The 19,250-nt window shown below is 34.5% G+C and overlaps 6 protein-coding genes and 1 long non-coding RNA gene across 14 annotated transcripts; 2 read left to right on the top strand and 5 right to left on the bottom strand.

Annotated features, from left to right (window-relative positions):
* Nucleotides 1-1,049: 1,049 nt before the first annotated feature.
* On the bottom strand, nucleotides 1,050-5,274 carry twisted (Protein O-mannosyl-transferase 2). Of its 4 annotated transcripts, XM_076525893.1 has the most exons (14): nucleotides 5,024-5,274; nucleotides 4,852-4,935; nucleotides 4,703-4,787; nucleotides 4,534-4,638; nucleotides 4,298-4,406; nucleotides 3,962-4,230; nucleotides 3,777-3,883; nucleotides 3,519-3,711; nucleotides 3,245-3,448; nucleotides 3,032-3,183; nucleotides 2,873-2,961; nucleotides 2,661-2,809; nucleotides 2,186-2,595; nucleotides 1,050-2,109 (listed from the first exon to the last, which is right to left on the bottom strand). In XM_076525893.1, exons 1-14 carry the CDS (start codon nucleotides 5,119-5,121, stop codon nucleotides 2,004-2,006), a joined length of 2,160 nt encoding a protein of 719 aa, XP_076382008.1. In that variant the 5' UTR covers nucleotides 5,122-5,274; the 3' UTR covers nucleotides 1,050-2,003. The 4 variants fall into 4 exon arrangements, with proteins under 4 accessions (XP_076382008.1, XP_033334029.2, XP_076382009.1 ...); XM_033478138.2 differs by lacking the exon at nucleotides 3,777-3,883 and having other exon boundaries at nucleotides 4,104-4,230; XM_076525894.1 differs by lacking the exon at nucleotides 3,245-3,448.
* A 342-nt stretch (nucleotides 5,275-5,616) lies between these two features.
* Nucleotides 5,617-8,972, top strand: LOC143260457 (uncharacterized). 2 transcript variants are annotated; one of them, XR_013034669.1, is made up of 5 exons: nucleotides 5,617-5,744; nucleotides 5,860-6,022; nucleotides 6,108-6,369; nucleotides 6,456-6,707; nucleotides 6,784-8,972. It is a non-coding gene; the product is annotated as an uncharacterized LOC143260457 (long non-coding RNA). The 2 variants fall into 2 exon arrangements; XR_013034668.1 differs by having other exon boundaries at nucleotides 6,161-6,369.
* LOC117224919 (uncharacterized) lies at nucleotides 7,388-9,673 on the bottom strand. 3 transcript variants are annotated; one of them, XM_033478142.2, is made up of 9 exons: nucleotides 9,436-9,602; nucleotides 9,248-9,370; nucleotides 8,960-9,176; nucleotides 8,740-8,890; nucleotides 8,564-8,678; nucleotides 8,406-8,459; nucleotides 8,141-8,299; nucleotides 7,938-8,062; nucleotides 7,388-7,877 (listed from the first exon to the last, which is right to left on the bottom strand). In XM_033478142.2, the coding sequence occupies exons 3-9, from the start codon at nucleotides 9,106-9,108 to the stop codon at nucleotides 7,704-7,706; spliced, it is 927 nt and encodes a 308-aa protein (XP_033334033.2). In that variant the 5' UTR covers nucleotides 9,109-9,176; nucleotides 9,248-9,370; nucleotides 9,436-9,602; the 3' UTR covers nucleotides 7,388-7,703. The 3 variants fall into 3 exon arrangements, with proteins under 3 accessions (XP_033334033.2, XP_033334031.2, XP_033334032.2); XM_033478140.2 differs by lacking the exon at nucleotides 9,248-9,370 and having other exon boundaries at nucleotides 9,436-9,673; XM_033478141.2 differs by lacking the exons at nucleotides 8,406-8,459; nucleotides 9,248-9,370 and having other exon boundaries at nucleotides 9,436-9,673.
* Nucleotides 9,674-9,777: 104 nt separating this feature from the next.
* Nucleotides 9,778-11,748, top strand: LOC117224920 (protein FAM50 homolog). Of its 2 annotated transcripts, none has more exons than XM_033478143.2 (5): nucleotides 9,778-9,936; nucleotides 10,258-10,974; nucleotides 11,068-11,222; nucleotides 11,305-11,417; nucleotides 11,497-11,748. In XM_033478143.2, the coding sequence occupies exons 2-5, from the start codon at nucleotides 10,317-10,319 to the stop codon at nucleotides 11,615-11,617; spliced, it is 1,047 nt and encodes a 348-aa protein (XP_033334034.1). In that variant the 5' UTR covers nucleotides 9,778-9,936; nucleotides 10,258-10,316; the 3' UTR covers nucleotides 11,618-11,748. The 2 variants fall into 2 exon arrangements, with proteins under 2 accessions (XP_033334034.1, XP_033334035.1); XM_033478144.2 differs by having other exon boundaries at nucleotides 9,781-10,015.
* LOC117224922 (uncharacterized) lies at nucleotides 11,725-13,523 on the bottom strand. The gene is made up of 5 exons (XM_033478146.2): nucleotides 13,272-13,523; nucleotides 13,055-13,208; nucleotides 12,671-12,843; nucleotides 12,426-12,602; nucleotides 11,725-12,354 (listed from the first exon to the last, which is right to left on the bottom strand). The coding sequence occupies exons 1-5, from the start codon at nucleotides 13,521-13,523 to the stop codon at nucleotides 12,181-12,183; spliced, it is 930 nt and encodes a 309-aa protein (XP_033334037.2). The 3' UTR covers nucleotides 11,725-12,180.
* A 981-nt stretch (nucleotides 13,524-14,504) lies between these two features.
* LOC117224925 (uncharacterized) lies at nucleotides 14,505-16,718 on the bottom strand. The gene is made up of 3 exons (XM_033478148.2): nucleotides 16,379-16,718; nucleotides 15,358-15,454; nucleotides 14,505-15,074 (listed from the first exon to the last, which is right to left on the bottom strand). Exons 2-3 carry the CDS (start codon nucleotides 15,433-15,435, stop codon nucleotides 14,724-14,726), a joined length of 429 nt encoding a protein of 142 aa, XP_033334039.1. The 5' UTR covers nucleotides 15,436-15,454; nucleotides 16,379-16,718; the 3' UTR covers nucleotides 14,505-14,723.
* A 154-nt stretch (nucleotides 16,719-16,872) lies between these two features.
* On the bottom strand, nucleotides 16,873-19,114 carry LOC117224924 (CDAN1-interacting nuclease 1). Its single transcript, XM_033478147.2, has 6 exons — nucleotides 18,241-19,114; nucleotides 18,032-18,136; nucleotides 17,827-17,957; nucleotides 17,673-17,752; nucleotides 17,539-17,588; nucleotides 16,873-17,449 (listed from the first exon to the last, which is right to left on the bottom strand). The coding sequence occupies exons 1-6, from the start codon at nucleotides 18,336-18,338 to the stop codon at nucleotides 17,068-17,070; spliced, it is 846 nt and encodes a 281-aa protein (XP_033334038.1). The 5' UTR covers nucleotides 18,339-19,114; the 3' UTR covers nucleotides 16,873-17,067.
* Between the last annotated feature and the right edge of the window lie 136 nt (nucleotides 19,115-19,250).

A 19,250-nucleotide genomic window follows, 5' to 3' on the forward strand; every position in this document is an offset into this window, starting at 1 on the left:
CGAAAACTAACACTTCTGCCACGGGGTGACAGGCCCACCCCCCTAGCCATCAAGGACCCACGTGTCTGGCCCCCGCCGTGAAGCCCAGATGGGGAATCCCTAACACTCTTGTTAAGATTTAGAACAAGAGTCTCATTATGACCTTTATAAACCCTAACAAAAATAATGAATGATAAGTATACAGGGTGTTCCACAATTACTTTAACAGCCGAAAATGAGGGGTAGCTGAGGTCATTTGAAGTAACTTTTTCCTTTGCGAAAATGCAATCTGCGGCTCTGTTTACGAGTTAGTAACGAAAAACACTGACCAATGAGAGGTGGCGGCGCGAAGTACGAGAACCCGCAGCACGAGGCTTTGACAGATGGTCGGGACGGACTCGAGCCGCGTTCGAAGTATTGAACAAATCACGTAGCGAGAACTTTCCGGATTTTTTTTTTATTACGTAACAGTGATATTTTTAAGAAAAACGCTGTTCACCTTTACTTTAGAACGTCTGAAGAATATTTACTAATTTTTCGGACCCGAAATAATAAGTAATTTAACCGTGACGGCCGTTTTAATTTTCTAATGTGCATGACACCTCGTGTGTAACATATGAAATTTTTAAGCAAGATGTACAATGAAAATTAACAAAGTACGTAAATGATATTTTAATTTAAATAATTCCATGTCCGAACACAGTTCGACGAATGATTCGCAAAGCTAATTTAATAAATAATAATCGTGTTAAAGGACGTAAGGAATATATTTGTTAGAGAAATATGAAGAATATTATCAATTAGAAACTCACCCATTTAGTTGTAAATCCACTTCATGCACGGAAATGTATGCAGGAGGATAGTGCATTGACCTCGTACAATGTATGATGAACTGCACAGCTGATCTGTATCCGACGGCGACGAACAGAAGGATATCTCCGGGCAGGCAATTTCAACGTTTACTTTCACTGCATTATCAGTAAACACTGATTATCAATAATATTTATGGACCAACTTTCCTGGGATTGTATTTTTTTTCTTTAAATAAGTAAAGTGAAACGTTATATACATTCATTTCTGCGGTCTTTTAATCACGTGTTTTTATAAATCAGTTTTCGAATATGTAGGAAACGCATTATAAAATTCTTCGACAATTCGCAGGAAACAAATTTTGGACCGGCGTTTCCTGACACAGGAAAATAAAGTACGTTCTCGAATGCTATACGCGTTCACTTAATATGTTTTCCACATTCACACAATTCCTTAATCGATCTTCAATTTCTTACATCGTAAAGAAACCATAATAAATTACTTATATTTAACATAATTGTAAAAGTTTCAATAAAACCAAAATTTAGTACGTTGTTACAATATCGAGACAAACTTGATATTTGCGATATATGTATATGTATATATATGTACATACAAATCAAACTTTAGAACGTTATAAACATGATAGGAAATTTTTTGAATAGCACAATTATCAAGAAAACAAACTTTAGAGGAAGAAGATGGTCCAACGTACTCAACAGGTGTATTTTATGTAACACATCAACACAAAAAATGTAATAATTTTCACAAAAATAAAGTTTTCAAGCTGAAATATTTTTTCAGTATATGTACTCTATACTGAAGAAATAAGGATATGAATTTCACACTATGATAATCTTTAAAAAAAAAGTTTGTTATGCCAAAATTTTGTTTACAAAATTAATTTTTACGGATTTAAATCCAGCGTAAAAAAATGCTATAAAAATATATATTTTCAAAAATTTGCCTTGTTAGGATCAAATTCTATTCTCTTATCACCAATGTTTAAACATTCAAGTAGGTGTAAACACGCAATAAATATAAAGTTTCTTTTTCGTCCGAAAAATTATTGCGACCAAAAAGATTCTAATTATTGTAATTGTAAAGAAAATAGTACGGCAAGGAGTTAAAAGAGTCGAAATAATTACCCAATTGTTAACGCGATACACGAGTAACTTAATTTATAAAACTGTTGCTAATTGTTTCTAACTCCGTTAAAATTCCCAGGTATCCATCCATCTTAAGGAATGCATTGGACTTTCAGGGTCTTGTGCAGATAGACCAACCATACCATACGCTAACGGTGAAAACAAGTAGAAACTGAAATAACAATGCATTTAATCTTTCTGTTATTCTATTTATAACGGCATGTATTTCTTCGGAGCATAATACTTACCTATACACGGTACTCGAAATAACGAAAACTAATATCGTATGATAAATCATGCGGCCAATGCTGTTTGGAAACAGAATATTTAAAGTTTCTATTATATAGTTCAGAGTTGTCCCAGTCAGCATCGAGCTATATAATAAAGCAGGGAAGTAATGATGAAAATATAAAACTCTGTTCATGGCCCAAAATGGTGCATAATGCAATACCCAGCCGAGAAACAACCATTTCCCGGCGCATAAGATTTTGTTTCGCTGTATGAGTATAGCAGGTTGATCTGTGCAACCACGTTTCTCTCGTACACAAGCATGAATATACAGAACGACGAAAAGTATTAAAAATATTATATTGCCCCACCATATGACTGGATTTCCTAGTAAATATATCCTTAGATTGTTTCCCGAGAAGAATTGACCCTGGAAAGATTATTAAGTAAAATAAACTTCGATATTCTTATTACGTGAGAAAATATGAGACTTACTCTGTAATTAATGGGCCATTGCCACGGCCGCGACGATACTTCTCCCTCTTTCACTTTCAAGTCTGAGTTTCCTTGTAGCATCACCGCATGCGATTCGAAGAATCTATTTAAAAATCCTGGTGCGTAAACTTGGAAACTAACATTCGGCACTGTGTAAAAGTAACAGATTAAACAAATAGTACTTTATCACTAATTAATATACGAATGCCTACATTTTGCATAGTTGTTATCTTCGATGTTCCACCGTGCATTCTTATCTCTCATATTTGGATTGCAGGAGACCTCCTGCTGACTGTATGCCCTGTGACATCACACACAAAGATTATATCTTTCGAACAATGGATATTCTTCTTTTCCAAAATTCAACTGACCATTTCGGCAACGTCTTTCCGCTGCATGTTAAAACACAGTGGTGTAGATAGTGTACAAACTTCAATTTGCTCGTTACCGTTTCAATCGCGTCGCCATCTCTACCATTCATTATTAATACTTTCCATACATCGTTAGCGTCTCCAGTGCCATTCTAAAAGATAAAACCATCATTAAATTCTGTTATCTAATATATTGCAATAAGATCAACTCGCCTCGCCATATCCTGTAACTTGATAATGTTTCTTTGACAGCGGTGCGTATTCTTTGTGAGAATGTAAATTACGATGTGTGATAACGTGCTCTAATCGTATGAGATCACCGTGTTTAACGAGTATCGGTTCGTCTGGAATATCATCAGTATCTAGTCGTTTTACTAACCACAGATTATTGTCATCTTTGTGCGAATATGTAGTGATCTGAATCAATTTTAGACGTTAATATTCTTCGAAAGCGTGATGCCGAAGTGTATAAAAATGAGATTAGTACTTGTTGTTGTCTAGCTCCAACACCCTCTGGATAAAGGTGCCAATGAGAGTGTAAATATCCTCCTCCTGTACGGTGATTCTTCAAAGTGATAGTTGCACCATAAGCTAATTGCCTTGGCATTGTTGCATTATATAAAGAATTTCCTTCTAACAGGGACTGAAATTCAGAGCTGTAGAACCCATCTCCACTTCCACTGAAACCGTTCAGATTTTATTACTTTTATAAATAGCAAACATATATTTAAAATAATTGTTTTACCTTTTATTTAAAACAGAAAGATGAATGTAAAAGAATAACATATATAATACTATAGGCAGCAGAACGAGACAAATGCATCGTGCCAACAAATGCTTGCCAACATAAGTCTATAAAGTGTAAATACGGATGTAAATGTACGCACATCAATCTAAAGCGATTAAAGATACAGAGAGAGAGGAACTTACAATAGGTTTTGTAAGATCTCCTAATTCTCTCCATAATTCAAAAGCTGTGTAAAGCCCAACTAGAAGGACAACAAACAGACCAACAAATTTTACGCTAATCGTGCATGCAAGCGAAATTCCTGTGAAAGTTAGCCATCCCCACCATTTCCATGTGAATGGTTCATTACGTAGGGATCCCATACGAGCCATGCCCCATGTTGCACACATCACGAAACATAATAGTATAGGATCCAAAAGTATATATTGGTTTAATGTCAATAAGCCAATATCTGCAATATATTGATTATTTAAAATCATTTACTATTTAATTATTGGAAATACTAAAAGTATGCATACCAAAGAGAACAAATAATGCAGAAAATGCAGCCGCCTGAATAGACTTTGTCAAATCCCATACAATTAAGTACGACAGAGGCACTATAGTTGCACCTAGAAAAGTACAAAACTGAAACATATAACATATCTAATTTAGTTGTAGTTGAATATAACGTAAATCAGTTACTTTGTAATTATAATTCATACTTATAAGTCAACATAATGCTGCAATTTGATTACTCTTCAATCATACTTACAAGTCTCATACCAACATATTTAACATTCTCATATTTATCTCCTGGCTTCTCAAAAGCAAATGTTCCATCATATCCGGTTAAGTACCCAGATAATCCTATTAACATCTGGAAACTAATAATGTAGAATCTCTTACCATGTACACAAAAATTATATTGATGCAATAATTACCTTTCCAAGGGGTGGGTGAACATCAAAGAAGAATGTTCTGTTTATATACCAACTTCCCATTTTACCAAAATGAGTTTCATCCCAGCTAAAAATTAACATAAATATATACATATAAATGTGAACTGCAAAGAAGTATTTGGTGTACTTACCAAACATGCTGCGGTTCCGTTACTTTATAAAATCTTGTTCCTGCTGTGAGTATTACAATAAGTCCAAAAAATAGCCACCAATTACTATGAAAAGTATATTTAAAATTATTTCATTGGTATCGTAGTTGCATATTTCAAATTTACAAGTGCATAACAGTGCGACTATACATACGTATTCATTTCATCCTTTTCTTCACATGAAGACTGTTTATGTAAAGACGAATTTTTTATTTTGTACGCGTTTTCTAAATTACTACCTGCGTTCTTCATCTTATGTGTAAGTTACGCTACATTAAATGAAAACAAATATATAGATGACAAAAAAAAAGGGGCAAAAATATATACAAATAATACAAGGGTCTCGAATATATGACACAGGCAACAATCGCGCGCCTAGAATACCTGTTGAATTTCTCGTTTTCCAGGTCCAGCATAAATCGAGAAAGTACCGCTATTGTGTTACAGTAGCGTATCATTTAGAAGGAGAGCCCCATTTACAATCTTCAAAAATTCGATTTTTGTACAACTATTGCTGATGAACTTAAAATCTCGATTAAAAAACTAAATTTAACCATTTTTGGCATAAGTAATGTGCAATAAAATTTGACCAATATCATAAAATATCTTTCCAAGTTTAGTAATAAATGTAATAAATGTACAAAAATTTCAAAAATCGTTTATCGTTTCATCAGATTTTATTTAATTGTAACGATTAGAAGATACAAATTTCGCGCCACTTTTTTTCCGGAATCGACTGACAGTTTCGGTTGTTTCGATTATTGAATTATGTAATACATAAATGAATATAGTATATATCATATCTGAATACGCATCAGTACGCATTTCGATAAGTAATACTGACTAGATCTATGTACTCATCTCTGGTATGTCAGGTACATATTTATAATACTTATTAAAGTGAAATCGCGAGAGCATATTATTGATCTGCATTTTTGAAAGAATGCGGAATTTATCATGAACACTAGTTACATGCAGAAATGATTTCAGGAATTAGTTTCAGAAGTGATTTTATAAATCAGCAGAAAATGGATGTACTGGACACATCCAATGGAAAAGGATCGTTCACTAGAGATGTGTTGCAGAGACTGTCTAGTCGAAGACAATTACCAAAGAACATGTCTTTCTTGAATGCAGAATTGAACGCAACAATGTAAGGTTTGGAAAGTGGAACAAATTATGTAGCTGAATATGTTGAAAAGGAGAAAAGGGGGTTGTTATACATACAATTTCTAAAGGAGGAGTTGGTAGAGATAACATGGCAATAATAATGTCACATGGAAAATTGCAGTTTTTTACAAAACTGTCAGAATGAGACAGTGTATTATGCCACTGGAAATGACAATTTTGAACCAGGAGATTGCCATTGAAAAGACAAAGTGTGTGTTTAAAATAAATACAGTACTTCACTTACACCAGCAATATCGAAAACCATTTGGGATCACTATTACCAGGTTTTACGATTGTCTCGTCTTCTTATAGCACTGCAACATGTACATGGTAGATATAAAAAAGAAAAATCACAACATAAATTTCATTTTCAACTAATAAAATGAAACATTTCAACCAACAGCTTCAATTTACAGTTGGAAAGTCCCAGACAATTTTGGGTACAAATCTGCGACTCCAGAATTAAGAAGGAAATTGATAGAATATAGACAATAATAATTATAGACAAAAATTTGGATTATTTTAATCCATTCGACATAGTTTTGAAGACTAGCACGGTCCATATGAAACGAAATATTGCATACCGTATTTCTAAATGATAGTGACAGGTAACATAACTTAGCTGGAAATCCTGATGCAAGTTTATTAACTGGATTATGGTTATTCGGGTAAGTGTTGTCTGTGCGATTTAAAATATATCGACAATACCGAATTCACCTGCATTACCTATCGAATGCATTGTAGACAAAACACAACCGTCTATAATGGATAATTTGGACGATAATTGGTTGGACGCTATCATCGTCTTTTTCTGGATGCTAATGCACAAACCAGGCTTGCTGTATAGCGACATGTGTTCTATAGTAAACGGGTGTCATGACATTAGAAATATTACTACAGATTGATGAGGAGGCGATCAATATCAATCAGTCACTGATCGATAAAGGATTCGCAAGAGAAAAAGAAGCTATTTTTCATGGTTTAATCATGACTTACGAATGAACCAGGCGAGCATATCTGACGAACAGTGTTATCATTAAGAACTGTTACAATATAACCAGGATTACGCTCAGAACGTTTATCCTAATCCATCAACCGTTTCCGAGTATTACACATCGATGAATATGTGGGAGTCATTCTCGTCCCTGAAGATTGACTTGAAACACTATAGTTGGCAGAGACAAGAGGGTACACATGGCCATGAACTCCGTGAACGCTGGTCTGCTGTAAACTGAATGTTGGATCCTTATTGTACAGTGTGCCACGTGGTAGTGAACGATATTTATGATCTTCACAGTCACTTGTTCACCAACAATCATGGAGAGAAAGAGAAACAACTAGGCATTAATTACAATCAAATAATGGAGTATGTTTATTAACGTAAGAAGTAGTATTAATTAATATTGTGTTAGTTTACACGCTTGATAAGACCTGAGAATCCTGAAATTATTTTGAATTTGTTTTTACGTATAAATATATTTCCTCTCTGTTTTAATTTTAGAACGTAAGTAGTTAATCTCAGTTCAAACGTTTAATAGTCATATTTGTATAAAGTTACCAAACACGAGAAAGAAATATATAAATAAAAATTTGTTTACAAAGATGGTGCTGACAAATATACAGATGCGTTGGGATATTTTGATACAAGCAAATGACAATATACCCTAAACTTCTCTCTGAAGATATCTCGCACCAGGTTGAGAGTATAGCAATCGACCTGGAACGTTAGCGCCAGAAGCACTAACATAAGTTCCAGGTGGCGGTGGAGGATATGGAGCAGGTGGCGGTTGTGGTGCTCTCACTGGATATCCAGACGTAATTCCTCCCGTTTTCGCACCCTGTATAAAAGAGAATGCTATATTGTTCAGATTCTGTAATACTTTGATTGCAAGAAATACCTGTGGTGGCTGTTGAATTGGAATAGCTCCACCATGAACGGTAACATGGCTACTTGGCCGCAAATAAAACTTATCCTCCGCGTAGGCACCTTTGTGATCCAGTGAATGCAAGCTTGTTACATACGCTAGAAAAACAAAACATGTTTCAATGCTTCGTTAACTTATGCGGCTCAATTTTAATAAGATACAAGATCATGTTGTACCCGTTTGATGTGTTGAAAGAGTTCCTCTATTTCCAGAAAGGTACACGGACTTGGTGGGTTCGGGTTCCCGAGACGGTTGCGTGGTAGGTGCCGAATAACTATAAACGCTTTGACCAGTAGGTGTCGAATAAAAACTGGAGGCGGAATACTGATTGTTTTCTGCAAAACAAGAGAAAAGACGAAAGTTAACACTGAGAAAACTTAAACGATTCTATTGACGGTTTAAAAAAAAAAAAGCATGGAAATTAAAGGATTATTCACTCACTGTTCCAGAGAACAGCTCGGGAATCGCCAGATCTCCTAGCAGCTTCCTCAGATTCTATAGAGGCACAAATATCTACGTTTAATATTGTGTCTCTCTTATTTTTATAAATATATATCTTTTAGCGCAAAGGTAGAATTTCAATATGAGATTGTACTTACTGGAAGGTGCAGGATTATAACTTGGAATCGAAGGTGCTGGTTTATATCCATAGCCGGCATGATATGGAGAGGCTGTTGGTGGTGGTGATGGACTGTGCGTTCTCTTTAATGGTCCCTATAGAAATGATGATGTGAAATGTGTTACTTAAGAAAATATGCAAATAATATGAACTTACACTAGGCAGTAAAGTATGCGTTGGTGTGCCAACAGTAACCTTATAAAGAGGACTACTGCTTTGTGGTAATGGAAGGAACACTTGCGGATGAACCACTCTAGGGCCTGCTCCAGGATATCCTCCCACTGCTGTTAATACTTCAGAGCAGACACTGCAAAATAATAATGATCAATTATAATGCATCAAGGAAAATTCTTCTCCGTAAGAAATAAATACAGACTTTGCTTCTTTAATTAACTGCCTCCTTCTGTTGTCGTCTTCGTTCAAAACTTTCTTCAATTGTAAGAACAACTGATGTTTTTCGTCCTTCAATTGGGAGAGCTCGTTCTCAAGAGTGGATATTTGTTCTCTAGTTTCGCCTAAAGTCATTACATCTTGTTTCTGCTGGCGTTCCCTTTCTTTTCTTAATCGTTCTTCCTCTGCGTCTGCTTCTTGTTCTGCATATGTATTATATACATATATATATATGTAACAGCTGTAATGTTTTTATGAAGAAAAAAATGCTGACTATTAATTGTGAGAACACTATATATTATACACGTATACGTGATCTTGAAGTTAGTCGGCGAAAACGGCAGAAGATTAAAATATAAAATTTAAGCAGTGGTTTTCGTGTGAATTTGTTACGAAGCTGAAAACAATGCAGTTTTGTAAATAGAGTGACTTTGGCAGAATTTCATATGCGAATTAGGTTACCTTGTTTCTTTCGTTGTCTTTCTCTAATAATATGAGTTTTTAACGCCTGCCACATCTGCTCACTGCGCTGAGGTGGGCCCACGATCACCGCCGGCATTTTTAATCGATTGTTTCTTCAATTTAACACGATATGATTCATCCCAATAAAAGTTATACCTGGATTTTCAGATGTACTTTTTGTATACATCCTCGTCCTGACAATACCAGCGCTGATACATATGCTCATACGCACAATGTATATATATACTACATTCTATGTATGCACATAGAATGTCATACATACGGTACATAACAATTCTCGCTGTACTATTTTTTAACACCAGATGGCAGATATGCACCTCGGACGGACTGACGCCAACTAATTCTGAAATATAGTCGCGCAAAACACTGCGAAAAGTTGAAATTGTAATTTCAATCTTGGAGATATTATTGAGTTGTTTTTACATTATTAAGTCGTTTTGTGTATAGTGGATAATATTAATAATAAATAAATCAAACTCAGTAAGTAAATGTCCTATCCCAATTTTTTACATAACCATGTTTGAGGTGGCGCAGGTTATGTTGACATTCGTGTGAACGTGTATGTATATGTATTTCTGTATTTATAAGCATGATGGTTTACGTACTATTAATTTCCTTTCACCAAATTTCATCAAATATACTTTTTTGGATTAATCTTGTATTACGATTGTTTGAATTTGAAGCATAATTTCGAAAATGGTTAACATGTTTAAGTGAATCAGTACAACATACAGTATGCATATACCGAATACTGTACATTGCATTTGTATAAATTCCATTTTAACAGAATCTTTTTTTCAGAGACCAATTACTATAGAAAGAATTAATTTTTTCTGAAAGTTTTCAAATAAAAACAAAACATGGCACACTATAAAGGAGCAGCCAGTGAAGCTGGCAGAGCAATGCAGTTAATGAAGAAAAGAGAAATTGCTCAACAAGAAATAGAATTAAGGAAAAAGAAGATAGAAGATGACCTGAAGATTCACAATATAGAGAATAAATTTGCAACACATTATAATGCTGTTGAACAGCAATTGAAAACATCTACGATAGGTTTAGTCACATTGAATGAAATGAAAGCAAAACAAGAGAACATAGTTAAAGAAAGAGAGAGGAAACTTGCGCAAAAAGAACGCGAAAAAGAACAGGAGAAGGAACGTGCTCTTGCTGCAAAGCAAGCTGAAAAGAATAAACAAAAGAAACAAATACAAGCTTTGTCATTCAGTTTAGAAGAGGATGAAGTGGAAGTATCCAGTGAAGAAGAGCCAGAAGTAAAATTAGAGAAAAAGATGGATAGCGATGATGATAAACCAGTGATAAAAAAGATTAAAAAAAATCCAGATGTGGACACAAGTTTTCTGCCTGACAGAGAAAGAGAAGAAGAAGAAAATAGGTTGAGGGAAGAATTGAGACAAGAGTGGGCAAGAAAGCAAAATGCATTAAAAGAGGAGGAGATTGAAATCACTTTCAGTTATTGGGATGGTTCTGGACACAGGCGAAGTGTTATTATGAAGAAAGGTAAGGGCCTATATGTTTATCAAATTTTTATGAGATTATATTAGTCTCTCAAATAATTTCATACTAATTGTTACTAGTTCGCGCTGTTGGCAGGTAATTCCATTTACCAACTTCTTCAAAGATGCTTGGAGGTTTTGCGGCGTGAATTCAGTGAATTAAAAACAGTCATGGCTGACCAATTAATGTACGTGAAAGAAGATCTAATCCTGCCACATCATTATACATTTTATGATTTTATTGTGACAAAGGTAATTGTTGCATGGAATAGGTAAATGATTTCACTATCCAACAACAAATTACATAGAAATTACATGCTGATGTATATTCTAGGCACGAGGCAAAAGTGGACCACTTTTCACGTTCGATGTTCACGATGATATTCGTGTCATGCACGATGCTTCTGTTGAAACAGAAGAGTCCCATGCTGGAAAAGTTTTGCTCAGGTACTGAATTTTTTTTTAATATTAAACATATGACATACTAACGTACTTCTGTTTTACTAATTCATCAATTATTTCCTAGGTCTTGGTATGAAAGAAACAAGCACATATTTCCTGCCAGCAGATGGGAGCCATTCGATCCAACCAAAAGTTACGACAAGTACACGGTGTCCGATAAAAATAGGAAAAAGGATAAAATTTAATATTCGTAATATAGAAAATTGTTGTACAGGGTCGACAGTGCACATTGTGTTCAATATAAAAGCATAAGTTGAATATATTCTTGCAGGTATTAAATATTCGAAACATGTATTAATATATATATTTAATTATAGTCATTTGAAATTTACAATTTCCTTAATCAATAAGGATAGTGAGTAGGCACTGCTTAAACTAGAAGCCAAATGTCATTGTGTATTCTGTACATTCAAAATAATGCATAAAAATTCCATTAAGCTATTTCTTAGAAAAATATTTCATATATATACATATACATACATACATAATTATAAATATATATATATATTTATGTATATATATACATATATTGTTAATATTTTCAGAGATGTTTACCTTAACAATGATCTCATTTGTTGTTTTAGCATTTGATTTTGTTAAAAGACCTGACAATACTAGAAGAAATTCGATACTCTTTCGAAGAGAGTTTACATATGTATATGATGAATTACATAATTAATTTTTAGAAAAGTACATCTGCCTCATATGTTTTGTCTCTTTTTCGGCGACATTTAAAATTGACGATGGATTAAATGATACAGGCCTCTTTAATCACTTTGTCCAGAGAATCTTTATCAACATCTTGCAAGCTTTTCATTATCGATACAGTGTCTATCATGGAAACCACGGTATTCGTCTTAGATATGCTATCATGTAACCTCACCAATTGCCCACGATCATTGCAGAAATTCTTATAATAGACCTGTTAATTTAAAAATTTCAAACAGCATATTTTCATTACGAGCATGTCTGCCAAAGATTCCATTCACTCACTGAAAGTTTCTTGTCCAGTTCTAAGAGTACATTCTTTGTGTCCTCGTCGATAACATACGGATTAATATCAAAATCTAATGCATCAACGATTACCTCCTCAGCGATGCTTATCGTATTCATTGTTTCCCACTTTTCGTTCTCGACATTGTTAAGCAATTCCAAATTGAGGTGGTTCGACTAATAAAACGCGTTGATCGTAACATTTTAAAGTTCAGAAGCTCCAAGGAAGATGATTTAATACTTACTGAATTATGAGGAGAGCTAACGTTCATGGTATCTCGGTTTCTAAATGCTTGCAGCTTAAAATCGTTTGCTCCGAGCGATATGTTTAATACATTGTTGGTGTGTGATTCTGTCGTCGCAGTGGTTGAATCGTGTTTTTCACATTTCAAATACAATTCTTTAATGTTTTTTCTTTCTTTTTAATTATGTAAATAAATAGAGTATTAAACATATATATATATATACATATATGTATGTGTATATGTACATATACATATATACATTTACAACATATGCTATCTATAACAGCTGATGATAATGTTTTCACAGTTTCACAAACTGACAGAAAAAATATATTATTACCAGTTCCCTTTGTTTTATTTGCATATCATTTTTTATTGTCATACCTGCGCTAAGTGTTATATATGTCGGACACAATTGAAGAAACAGCTGTGTATTCTCAGCTAGTTTACCATTTTCAGATGGACTGGTGGCTGATAAAATGTTTTTCAGCCTCTTTCGATTATCACATTGACAAATCAATGTATCTTCTCTTGCTTTCTGTGGTATGATTTATACATGTTCAAAAGTTGTTCTAATAACATATAACGAAGGGATATTCACCTTTACTCGGAGATTCATTCTCTTCATAAGATTATCAAGATTTTTCATCTCTAAAATCTTTTTCTCTATGCACTCCTCTGTCGCGTTTGTTTGTCTATCTGAATGATCGATATCATTCTCATTGTCACTATCATACGATTCCTCGGTGAGACATGACTCTAGGGATCTCGAGTCTAATTCACTTAATTCCTTTAACGACCTTAGCTCCTTCAAAGCGACCATCGTGTCGTCTATATCTGTACTTTCGTACATTATTCACCGTTCTAATCATATACATAGTCGTACAACAATACACAGGATGTCTCAGACACATTTATTCTCTCGCTTGAGATATCCTGCGTACATGGAAACATGTACACAACGTTTCACGGCGTTGTATGTACAACGTTGTACAGCATTTCCTCCGTAGCGTTGCGTTTCGGCGATCCACTATTCCTACGTATATCATGGCACAACCAATCACGAGGCAGCGGCCAGGACGAAGACAAAATAACTTCCGCTGCTCCCGAATGTCGCGCGCGACCTTACGAAGGAAATGCTCTATCTGAATTCCCGCGGAAATTCTGAGATGTGCAGAAGCGAGATCGAATCGAACATTGAAAGGACTATTCTTTGACTAACGATTTACACAAGTACATAAGAGAAATATTTCTCACACGACAAGGAAAGTCGTGGCTTTCGCACGAATGTACTCCCTTGTAAGAATGTACAGATTAGGTCGTCCCTTAAGTTCGTGCTGTCATTTCAGTTCGCGCATCCGTTGATTCCGTCAAAGAATTTCGATTCTAAACGCCAACAGAGCAATTAAATTATCATGTTGTAGTATCCAATAAGTGTTTCTATCGCTAACGTTAACGTGTGGTAAAACTTCTGGACATTTAGTTGCTACATTTCAGTGGACCCATTACACTTCATCGACATTTTACTCCCTGATTATCATCTTTTATAGTATAAAATTGATTTCTAGGTAAAAAATTGATAAGTGTCGACATTACAAGAACACACAGTAGAAGAAGAGAAGTATTCATACACCGATCTATATCTAGTCAAAAATCAAACTTATCTGATTATGAACACTAAGTTAAAAATTATTTTCATTGCACTATACTTCAATAGAAAACTTATATTCTCACTGAATAATCTGATATAATTTTTAATTTAGTGTTGCAATGGAAAATATAACTACCAGCGATATCTGGTGTATGAATATTTTCTTTGTCCACTAACGAAAACTCTAATACAGTTCTACATTTACGTTACGACGATTATAATGAAATAAATATGTAAAAAATGCATATAACGAAGAAGAGTGTTCTTTTTGTACATGTTCTAGGCATGTCGTAAACGCAGATATATAAATATTGGAATAGAAACCGTCACGAATTTATGGCACGACCTAATAATAACGGCGATGAATTATATTAACGTCTGTCAGCACACATCTGCCTTTTCTTAGGCATTATTACTAGAACTAGGTAATACGAAAGTACCTCTTTTTGTTTTCCACGAAATTTTCGTGTCATCTATTTCATCCCAATCGGTAGATGTATCTGTTGCTTGGGTTTTGGTTTGTGTTTTAGGTACTTTTTGTGTTTGTCCTTCTATGTTGTTGCTCTTTGAGACACTGGTAGAACAGGTTTTTGCTTTGGTTTCAACAGAATGAACATCAGTAGAGAAAACATGTGACGATTGATTGCTGTTCGTTTTACGACGCATTGTTGATTGTGTTGTGCACTCTTCCTCATCGCTGCTGCCTTCCGTGTATAGTTCCTCTCCAGATATCCATAGCTCTTCTTCCTCTTCCTAAAAAAATGTAGGCTGTACAATGTGCAACCATATTATTATTAACACTAGATGATCAATTAGAATTGTTCTACAATTCTTATCTTATAATCATTGTGACGTCAAAAGTGTTTTCAGCAGAAATTGTGAAATACATTTGATTTTCGCATGTAGAATAAAGCAAGATTCAGTCTATAAATTTTTAAAGCAAATTATGCAAGGTATACCTTTAGGAAATTACATCTATTAAACAAGATGCATAAATACGTTTTTGAGCTAGTTTAGAAAAAAGTGAGAGTCCTACCTCTTTTTTTATTCTGGCAAGTTGCGATTGCACTGTGCCTTTCATCAACTGCTCCTGTGATGTCATGTTAGTTGTCATTCCAGTGACCAGCCTAGTCCTACATGAAATACAGAGAATAAATAAATGAATAATTTCGTGGTGCACGGTATGCAAATATTGCGTGAAGAACGGCCAAGTGCATTCGACATTTATAGACCGTCAACGTGTAAAAGGTCGGATCAAAGGGCCAACTGAACCATGTAATCGCAACTCTATCAATGTAATTGTCTTTGTGAACTTTAGACTAATCCAATCATAAAATCTTCGCAAACTTTCCGAAACAAACGAACGATCAATGGAAAATTGATTGCGGCTGCGTTCACGGGATTTTCCGAATTTTTTTTCTTTCTCGCAATTCGATCGATCCGAAAAACACTGTGCTACGAGTCCTTGAACTAGCAAAATCTAGAGCAAGGGCGATACGGGTCAGGGTTATGCGTCACGTTAACAATGCATGGTGTTCAAATTCAGGGTCATCAAAGTTCACTATTTCATATTCGAAATCTTCCACACATGGTCTTTCTTTTATTAGACTTGTGAATTTTATGCATGTTCAACTTCTAATGCTGTAAGGTACACCGAATATCTATAATAAGGGAAAACATATTTTAACAAAAATGTTCTACATTTCGTTTGCAGTCACAGAGAATACAATTGTCAAGAAAAACATTTATTTGAATAATGATCTACTGTCTAGTTGCCACTGCCATAGTCCAAGGGTATTTCAGTCGACACGTCTAAACGCGCATTTGTATAATGAATATTTTTCTTAATGTCAGTGCTAGTTCTTACGTTACACCATCTAATATCATATTTTATCATACAAAATAATGCACAAAAAGTATAAAATTCGGTGCCAACAAACGTAGGCAAAAATTTTGTATAGATTTTGTTTATTCGTATAAACCGAGTTTCGTTATTTACAACGAAACGTCAAAAATGTACGATGATAGAAAACAACGATGTTCGATGACTTCGTTACCTTGATTTTGCGGACCGCACACTGTCAGGGAACACGAGATTCGCGTGGTAACTTTGATTGTCAACACTGACAATTTATTTTTAATAATGACAGGTGTTATCGGTCAATGTTTCTGCAAATCTAATCGAACGTTTTATCGATTCAAACTTTGTCTACGACATGTTTGGAAACTGCTATCATGGCTCGTGTTTCACGTGACACTTCTGTCGCGGTTAATTGACAAATAGATCAATGAAAACAAAGAGTCGTGACGTTTCTTTCTTTCTTGTTGCACGATTTAGCAGGCAGTCGAAAGCTGCATGAGATACTCCATACTGGCTTTGTAATCGCGATAGCAGCGGCGCCTATGGCCAGATACAGCTCGATATATAAATAAATGTATTAGCTCGCTTGCGCGGTGGACCACTTTTGTTTTCTCAATGTGATCTGATTTTCTTTCGCTTCTTTTTTCGAAAACATATTTGTTCGCAATTTCATTGAAAAGGCAGGAGCAGTAATGACGAAAATATTATTTTATATTTATCAAGAGTAATCGTTATTGTACAAGTACGGTTGAACCTCGGTAACTCGAAAGTCTCTAGAAGATAATAATTTTCTTTGTTCAATTATAAACCGAAGATTTATAATTCGAGATCCGAGTTACCGAGATTAAACTGTATTACATAATACGTATGTCACATAATACTGAATTACAATGTTGGCTCTATACACGTGGGGTCCATGTACGTTATGTTCTCTGGAAAGTGGTCCATGATGATAAACCTCTTTTCACTAGATTCACTTAGGATATCGATGAATCCAAACCAGTAAATTACTAGTCCTGGACCGAATCTGTTCCAGTAGCTTAGAAACTGCTCTTTTATGTACTTGTGATGAATTTCTAAATTACCAAATCTTGCCTTGGACTCTATCCAATTTATTATAAAACCATTCACTGCTATTGGAACTTCCAGTTTGAAATCTGGTGTTTTGTCATATCCTCTTGATCTTAAGTATTCCTCATTACGAAATGCAAGATTGTGCTCTGTCAAATAGTTCTGCAGTTTTAATTCGTATTCCTGACCAACAGACCTAACAGATTGAAAGTGAAATAAATAACACCATACAAACTAATATAGAATTATCTTGCAATAATCACTCACAAAGAAAGAAGAACTTACACTCCAGTCGCATCTGCTATGGGTCCGTACACGTTATCGTATAAAACACACTGCAAGAGAAAGTATGTATACATTCAGTGATTTGAAAATACATAAATTGTATTAATCTAAGTTTGGGATAGTGTTGTTATTACCAAATACACTTCGTATGCAAGATCTTTATCTTGAATCAGTGTAGTATCTCTGAATAATTTTCCAATTTCATTTCTAGAAACTAAAAATGTATTGTTATTTACAATAATTTATTTACAATAATCTATGTGGTTTACTAAATTAGAGAAAAATTACCGCTATGATCATGTATTTCACAGTGTTTTTCAAGAATATTCTTAGCTAATAATGCAGGAGGTACACTGAGATCCTTTGCCAGTCTTAATAATATACCAACAGATTCTCCATTTCGTACAGCTTTCATGTAACTATTGTTTAAACAGTATTACATAACAAAACTCATACATGTTTCAATATAAAAAGTATGCAATATAATGCTTACATGTCGTAATAGTTTTTGTTACTGCCAAACAATTTGTTATGATTAATTTTCATTTTGTGTTGTATATCTAAGGATAATATCCCATATAGCGTATTTGCTGGAATGCTGAATGACAAAAATAAAGATAAAGAGCAAATAAATATTTATTCGAGTATAGTATAATAATATAGTGAAATAATCATATTAGTATTAAATAGAAATGATCTTACTCTTTGTATTTTTGTTTCAATACATCTCGACAATCCTTTGGTAATCCTCGATAATCTCGAATTGTATTTACAATGTCGTTGTACACTTCCAGCTTCATTCTTGATTATTATTTTTCAAACTGTCAATAATAAATCGCGTTGTCGTTTTGTCAACTTTTCTGTTATTGTGAATACTTCGTTTTGTTCAGGATATTTTCAATAAAAGTTAACAATTGACAGGCAGGTAATTATACTATTTATCCTATCAGTTGTAGTCAATTGATTGTCGAATTTCATCGAAGCTGAAATTTCGTTCAATTTCTTTAAAAAACCTACGCTGTTTTGTTTTTATTTTCGTGATAACACTGTTATACCATGCGTGCATGTGTGTATGTACTGAGTTACAGCTCTGAGTGGATCAAGCACTACATGTAATTTCGGGTCACACGTTCTGAATTACCGACATCGCTCGAGCAGTGGCACTAATTGTGTTACTGACTCGTATGTAAGTACATACATATGCAATGGCCCACGAAAATAAAAAAAATGTTAGAGGGACCAAATTACCGAGATCTACAAAATGTATTTTTTAAATTTTCGTTATGCATAGCTTCAGATAAAACAGTTAAGGAACATGAGTTTCTAATTCTTTTTGTCGTTCCAAGTAAAAGCAAAATTTAAAAAAAAGGTATCTTCGTCATGGTAGAGTAAACTAGTCCCTCTATCATCTCCAGAAAGTCATTTAGACCAGTTTTAAAAAACTGTTTGCTCGACTCTGAAATCCCAAGGCATGTAAGTAGCGCGAGTCAGTGATAAATTAAACATCGAATAAATTCGTACTACTTGCAAGATTTCGAAATTTTTGCAAATAGCACAAGGCAGGAACAAGTTGGGAACAGGAATGAAAACAGGAATGGAATTGTTAATGGGAACGGTATCGACCGAGACACCGTGTCCAGTTTTCCTCGGTTCGTGGCCGACAGATGGACGGAGAATGTGCATTTATTCGCGAGCAGTAACGGACGAGAGGA

The sequence above is a fragment of the Megalopta genalis genome, chromosome 13, assembly GCF_051020955.1.
Source record: "Megalopta genalis isolate 19385.01 chromosome 13, iyMegGena1_principal, whole genome shotgun sequence".
NCBI classification, from domain to species: Eukaryota; Metazoa; Arthropoda; class Insecta; order Hymenoptera; family Halictidae; genus Megalopta; species Megalopta genalis.